Source organism: Saccostrea cucullata, unplaced genomic scaffold, assembly GCF_032062105.1.
Source record: "Saccostrea cucullata isolate Sc308-1 unplaced genomic scaffold, CSIRO_AGI_Scuc_v1 ctg20101, whole genome shotgun sequence".
Taxonomy (NCBI): domain Eukaryota; kingdom Metazoa; phylum Mollusca; class Bivalvia; order Ostreida; family Ostreidae; genus Saccostrea; species Saccostrea cuccullata.
The window spans coordinates 1-7,987 of record NW_026937354.1 but is presented as its reverse complement, the minus strand read 5'-3'; the positions used below and the strand labels follow the sequence as shown (position 1 = coordinate 7,987).

Genomic DNA, 7,987 nt, shown 5'->3' with positions numbered 1-7,987 from the left:
CTTACAGTGGAGAAGACAATTTAGGCATAGTAAAAATATTCCGTCAGCTATAGAAAACTTATATATTCTTCAGCAGAAAATTGATATCGAAGTTCAAAAAGGGCGTGCGGCTGGCCCGTTCACAATTAATAACTTACCTTTTAGTAACCTTCAAATTTCTCCACTTGGTGCCTAAACAGAAACAAGGTGAATTCAGAGTCATACATCATTTATCATACCCAGAAAGTCATCAATTAATAACGGGATTTCAAAAGAATATTCTGCGGTGACATATCAAACTGTAGATGATGCTGTAAAGCTGATTAAGAGGTTTGGCAGAGACGCTTTGCTTGCAAAGACTGACATTGAACATGGGTATAAGAATATTCCAATCCACTCACTTGACCATGAGTTATTGGGGTTTGCAGTAGGGAGTAATATTTATTATGATAAGACATTGCCCATTGGGTTTAAGTTCTGCATGTAGTCTTTTTGAAAAATTCTCAACTTCATGCATTGGGTTGTCAATAATAAGCTAGGTATTGAAGGTTGTTAGATGATTTTTTACTAGTTGCCCCCCCATGCTTTTCTGTGTACAGGTCAGTTAGAGCTATTTTTTGAAGTTCATGAAACAGATAGGGGTGCCCTTAAAGCAAGAAAAGACTGTGCCTCCTACGACTGTTTTAACATTTCTTGGACTGGAATTTGATACCAACATGATGGAGATCCGACTACCCATTGATAAGTTGCAAAAATTGCGGGCACAGATTTCACTATACAAACAAAGAAAAAAGATAACTCTCTATGAGCTTCAATCCTTAGTTGGACTCCTTAATTTTGCTTGTGCGGTAGTACAGCCAAGATGCACTTTTCTTCGCCGATTAATTGACCTAACTAAAGGATTACGTAAACCACGCCAAAGATGTCGACTAAACAAGGAAGCTAAAGCTGATTTAGAGGCGTGGTCACTTTTCCTTCAGAACTTCAATGGAAAATCCTCGTTTTTAGAGGATGCATGGCAAACTTCTGTTACGTTACAACTGTACACAGATGCCAGTGGCTTAGGGTTCGGTGGTGTATTTGGAAACAGATGGTTTTAAGGGGAATGGACTTCAGAGTTGCATAACTATCACATAACTATTAAAGAACTCTTCCGCACTGTGGTAGCGGTTCAGTTATGGGGACGAGATATGTCAAATAAAAGAGTGTGCTTTTTCTCAGATAACATGACAGTCGTACACACGATTAATAAACAAACAGCTAAAGAAACAACCATTATGAAATTTCTGCGAAAACTCATTGTCTAATGTTTAATATATTATTTGTTGGTAAACATGTTCCAGGAGTAAGTAATGTGCTCAGTGACAAATTATCTCGTTTACAGATATCAGAGTTCCACAGACTAGCACCAGTCGACACCTGTTCCAGAGGAGATGTTCAAGCTCTGCAAGTCCCTCTCAGTGTACCTGGCAGAAAATGCTTTGACAGTTTCAACGCGGAATTCTTATAACAGAGCCAAGCTTACTTGCAACGAATTCTGATTCAAGTACTTTCCAGGAAATCCAACGTTTCCAATGACGAGTGAACAGTTGGTTTTATTTACTTCTTATTGCTATCAGAAAGAACTTTCACCTCAAACAGTTATCACATACATGTCAGCTTTGGCACATTTCCACAAAATGGAGGGTTTTCCTGATCCAACTCAAAATTTCATTGTGAAACGAACAATCCAAGGATTTTCAAAACTAATGGCGAAGCCGCCTTCCCATTACACCTGTCATACTGCAGAAACTAATAAATTCATTGCCTCAGTATACCCAGTCATTTTATCAGAGAACTCATTTTAAGGCAATGTTTTTATTAGCATTCCATGCTCCCCTTCGCACCCCCTACTAATGTTATTGTGATTTAAATTCAAGACACGTGGTTTAGGTTTACCTATTCAGAGGATATAGGGTAGAACCGGTTTCATATATAAAATTTGCAGTAAACAGGAAATTGCTATAGTCTGTTTCTCCTGAAAACGTGTCCTGTGAAAAATGTGTTTCCAGACCTTTCTGAGAGACTTTTATGATTTTCAACAAAAATGGGTGGCTAAGGGGGGGGATAACAATTAATACATCTTATCATAGTTTACTGTAAAAAAAATACAGCTCATACGCTGGTAAAAAAAATATGTACAATGTAATATCACCTACACTAACAAACCTTTGTTTGCCTTATATGGCTATTGCTATTACAGCGCACAGAGGATCTTACCAAGAGCAACTGACCAATTGCAATTGTTGATTGAATACGTTTACGCCAAGTACATGTTTACATTTCACTTCGAACACGTGGTTCAGGTCAATCTATGAGCATGTCAGTGGAATGCAAAATAAAAATGTTCTTATGAACAAAATGCAAACATTAGAAACTATGAAAGATATCACGAGGCTCACGGGCGTTTTTAATTTGTTGTTAACAAGAGAAAAGTATGTTTTATAAAATGTATACGTAGTTAGTGTCAAGTTCAGAACACCAGCACTTCAAGGGTAAGGAAAACAAGCAGCTTTTCGTATGCATTTAAATGGACAAAACATTTTTTACATAACTATACTCGTGATCACGTGTGTTGGCCAGGAAATCTACCTGACAAATGTATTCACCGATAGTACAATACAGGAATTTATCAAGCGTAAATTTCCTGTAGTACTCGTAGTAACCCATAATGCAATTCTCATTCAGATGATTTGTCAGTTGAAGTCACATTGGTGCCTCATTTGCTAATCTGACGCCAAAAATATTGTCCCAGTTACAATGCAAGAATATTTGTCCTAAAAGAAATTTTAACTCATCGCTGCAGAAATTGTATCATAGAGAATACTTATTGAAGTTTGAATGAATTCAAGAGAGATCAATCGAAGTACATTTCTAGAGATATTATAGGGTGGTGAAAACTGAAACTCAACATAACTTTTCTGTTTACCATGTCTCCACGTGCTAGTCACTTCCTAGCCTCATTTCCGTGCATAATTTACCCTATCTCCTGAAGTCTCGCTAACTCCCGCCTGAGCCATTGTCAGAGCTACTCTGAACTCATCGGGTTTTATAATTTACAGAACACCGAAAAAGAAAAGGTTCCAAACACATTAGTAGGGGTGTTCCGAGTGGGAGAAATTACTTCGACGACAAATAACACTTTAAATTTATCAGCAGTGCCATTTGAGAAACAACAGAATGGTGTACCACAATGCATGACTTTGACTATGGTTGATTTTAAACATCATAGAGGAAAACCACCTGTGACATTTCATTTAAATGCTAACAAAGACAATAGTCAATCATGCGCAGTTTTGGCAATGTGCGAATACATAGAATTACGAGGAGGTAGTGATGGACCACTTTTCATGTTTCAGGACAAATCACCAGTTTCAAGACATTACTTTAATCAGCAATTAAAGATATAACTTAATTTTTAGCTCTACTGGTCAGAGACCAGAAGAGCTTATGCGATAGTAATGCGTCCGGCGTCCGTCCGTCCGTCTGTCTGTCTGTAAACAATTTTTCAAAATGCTACTCCTCCTACAGTTTTGGTCTGATTTCAATATAACTTGGCACACAAGTAGACTACACTTAGATACATAATTGTGTGTATCGATTTTTGATTTTGATGAACGGTGTTGCCGTGGTTACTAAAAATAGAAATTTCTGTGAAATACTTTCAAAATGCTACTCCTCCTACAGTTTTGGTCTGATTTCAATATAACTTGGCACACAAGTAGACTACACTAAGATACATAATTCTGTATATCAATTTTAGATTTCGATGAATGGTGTTGCTGTTGTTACTAAAAATAAAAATTTCTGTGAAATACTTTCAAAATGCTATTCCTCCTACAGTTTTGGTCTGATTTCAATATAACTTGGCACACAAGTAGACTACACTAAGATACATAATTCTGTGTATCGATTTTTGATTTCGGTGAACTGTGTTGCCATGGTTACTAAAATTAGAAATTTCTGTGAAATACTTTCAAAATGCTACTCCTCCTACAGTTTTGGTCTGATTTCAATATAATTTTTTGGCACACAAGTAGACTACACTTACATACATAATTGTGTGTATCTATTTTTGATTTTGATGAACGGTGTTGCCGTGGTTACTAAAAATAGAAACTTCTGTGAAATACTTTCAAAATGCTACTCCTCCTACAGTTTTGGTCTGATTTCAATATAACTTGGCACACAAGTAGACTACACTAAGCTTCATAATACTATGTATCAATTTTTTTCTTTCAATGAACAGTGTTGCCTTTGTTTCTTGAAATAGAAATTTCTCTGAATTACTTTCAAAATGCTACACCTCCTGCAGTTTTGGTCTGATTTCAATATAACTTGGCACACGAGTAGACTACACCAAGGTACACAATTCTATTTATCGATATTTGATTTATTTGATTTTTGAGTTTAGTCATTTTTTTAATCAATTTTCACTAGTGTGATTTTATTATTGTTATTGTAGTATGTTTGATAAGTTGAGCATGTTCATGTTTTATTTTATACTTTGAGTAGTCTAGTCAATTTTATTATTATTTTTTTTTTTAAATCAGTCTTAACTAATGTGATTTTATTATTCATAGTGTAGTATTTTTTGATAGATTGAGCATTTCTTCATAACATTTTCGTAAGTGTAGTGTTTGATGTTATGATGCTTTTGAAGTTGATCCCTCACCTTTGATTTTCAGGGACACGATTTTAACTATAAGTAATTAGCATAAGTTTTGTATTAATTTTTCATATTGTACATATGTTGTGTATATGAAAAAGTTGATCGTCATTTTGCTAATAAATGACCAATTTCGATTCAAATATGTGTTCGAGTTTAATTGATTGAAAATCAAACGGAGCAGAATCATTCTGAGGAAAACGGTTGACAAAAATACAGGATTTTTGCAAATGCGATATGCCTGACGTCACAATAGCCGTCTCATCCCTGCAGAGCTGAATCAGATATGGTTTTGAGGGGCTGATACGGATCAATATGGTCTGTCCCCATCTCGCCTTAACTGTAAAATTTAGCATTCCCATTTCACCTTAGTAAGCTCTGAGGTGAATTAAGATGATGAAGATTTAATATATTTAGCATAAAGTATTTTTTGTTTGGAAATACTTGGTATTACATGTATTTTTTTATTCACAGTATGCGTTAACTGGTAAATTCAATCTAATTTTTTTATCATTTCAATTTATATATCAAACGAGTGATAATATTTACAAATACTAAAATTTCCATCTTGCCTTAATACTTTTTAACTTTTTCTTACCTGAATTTCACAGTAAGGCGAAATGGGAACACACCATCAATATCACACCACGATAAAATTAAACCTCAAAAATAGTACTTGATCATACACATATTTTGGGGGTTACAAATTCTCTTAATTTTAACTTTTTGAATGCAAGGATAATCTAACTGACATATAATAGATTATGTTACGGATCGGGCACAACTGAAATAGTACATGTAGAAAACAAACAACTGTATGAGACAATAGACCATGTACATTGTACATGTAAGAAGTCCGTGCATGATTATTTACTTATTTTCTTCTCAACTTATTTTCTACTGTATTTTATTACTAAGTATGTAATAAACATGATAAAACATACCCTTTTCCACATCACATCCTGTATCAGCCCTTGACCAATATCAGCCCTCGGGCCTTCGGGCCCTCTGGCTGATATTGCTGTCTCGAGCTGATACAGGATGTGATATGGAAAAGGGTATGTATTAATCTCTAAGTATCTACTTACATGTACTTTATTTGAAGCTACCGCACGGCAGTATATTCTGTTTAGCCGAAAAATGCAATATTCCGGTAATGGGAGTTTCTGTAAATATTTTTAACAAGTAACATTTCATTATGCAACTATAAAATGAATGTAAATAAATTATGCCAAATTTTATACAAATGGATCTGTTCAAATTACTCTGAAATGAAGCAGACAGACAGCATGTGCATGTTCATGAAATAGACTCCTGGAATAAAACAGATTCTATGGAGGTGACGCAGATGTTTTCATTCTCTACACCAAAATAACAGCCGACCTTGGTCTTAACATTGTCTACATGTCTAGTATTTACGGTATTTCAAAAATAAAGTCGGTGAATGACACATAAACACGATGCAGCTGGTTTGTGAGATGTTTGATATATTATTGGCGACTAAGATATATGTTTCTTCCATAGTACTTTTTTTGCTTCTTCTGTCCATCATTAACTTTTAGCAACTCTAAGAAACATATTGAATGAAATATATGTAGAGAAATTGTATCATTGATCAGTGTTGTAAACACCAGCATTTTAGCAGTTTTGTTTTCAGTGTCTTCAAAGAGAATACTCAATAATGGTAGTTGAATTTAATTAGGTCACCTGAGTCGCTTCTATAAAATCGGTGAACCAATTTCAACCCATTTCTTCACATAGCATCTATAGTGAATAATATGCATTCGCGTTTTGAAAATGTTCTCCTCTGCTCCTGGGTATTTTAAACAAACTAACTACATAGGAATGATGATTAAGGGTGCCTCTTGAAAGATTGTGAATTACATGGCCCTAGGGTCAGGGGTTCTGGTGTCAGGGCGGGACTCTATTAATTATAATTATGGTGAAAATGTCTAATTTTTTGGAAAATCTTCTCTGCGTCTTATCATTCTGGTGTATTAAACAGGCTCGCTACATTTAGTTATAATTAACAAGTGTTCTTCTTTCAGAAATGTAAATTTAAATGCCCCTGGATCAGGCGTACCGTAGAGGGCCTGAGGGGGGGGGGGCTCTAATGATTATAGATTAATAAAATGAATTTACGCTTTGAAATCTGCTCATTGTTTTTGTTTGTGTTTTGCTTATCGTCCCTCCTGAGAATGTTCACTCATATGGCGACGTCATCACTTACCGGTAGAGAGCTACAGATTTTGTCCTATACTCGGCACTCGTGGTCATTGAGCAGTGAGGGATCCTTTTCGTGTCAGCACCTATTGCAACCCGCGACGTATGGATCGACTCCTTAGGTAGTGTTAAGAGCTTCCTTAACAAGCTTTAACAAAAAGAATGTACAATGTGTCATTTGAATATTAGGATATTTTTTTATCATTAGAAATCGTAAGCATACTAGGATGCTACACCTTTTAAAGTACATTCCGATTTCTTTTTGTGCCAGCACCTATGCAAGCTACTTTAACACCGTACCTCGGTTTATATATACAGTCTCATTCGAAGGACCGTCTCCACGCTGAGCTCGCGACGTAGTGATCAATTCCTTTTTCCGCGACTCTATTGTAGCATCAATCACTGCGCTAGGGGGCGATAAGTGTATGCGTTTATTATTTAAAGACACTGTCTGAAATAAAGGTGAAATTCTTGGAAATCCCCGCAAGCCAACGAGGTCTTTCTATATTATCCTAGGTACACAATAGGTCAATATCGCAATATACGAGTATATACGGTAAGCTTTATTTGGGTTATAATGAAGCTACAGGGTGATTCACAAAATATGTCACACATCTAAAGACAGATAGATAAATGACAACAAAACTACATATACAATTTATATATCATTTTAATCAGCATATTTTCAAAATCATTTTATGGAGTCAGATGTATCCAACATTCTCCACTTCAGTTACTATGGCAACAAATCCTAAAATGTCATTCTCCAAGTATTTTCCCAACATTGTCCTAAGAGACAAATGCTAAGAAATTTCTGACCACTGTTTTGAAAGTTTCATGGGATACTTGAAGCTTTTCTTGGCTTTTTAGAACCCCCAAAGTGCATATCTATTGTTATTTGAAGTTGTATTTTAAATGTGTCGTTTCGGAACTAACACTACCTGTTAGATGGTGTCCACTAGTAGTCAAGGCCGTACGTATAGGTCATTTTTTCCCGCCAAATTCGGTGTAACATAGGACATTCGAGGGGAGGGGTTAAAACTGATACCCCCGGGGAAAATAAATGGGTACGACTTT

At 35.6% G+C, this 7,987-nt stretch overlaps 1 protein-coding gene across 1 annotated transcript; it reads left to right on the top strand.

Annotated features, from left to right (window-relative positions):
• Positions 1-605: 605 nt before the first annotated feature.
• Positions 606-1,079, top strand: LOC134248007 (uncharacterized). The gene has a single exon (XM_062730429.1). It carries the CDS (start codon positions 606-608, stop codon positions 1,077-1,079), a length of 474 nt encoding a protein of 157 aa, XP_062586413.1.
• The last annotated feature ends 6,908 nt before the right edge of the window (positions 1,080-7,987 follow it).

Bases quoted from the DNA above. Each gene is read 5' to 3' on its own strand.
- LOC134248007 (XM_062730429.1), top strand. From the start codon at position 606: ATGAAACAGATAGGGGTGCCCTTAAAGCAAGAAAAGACTGTGCCTCCT.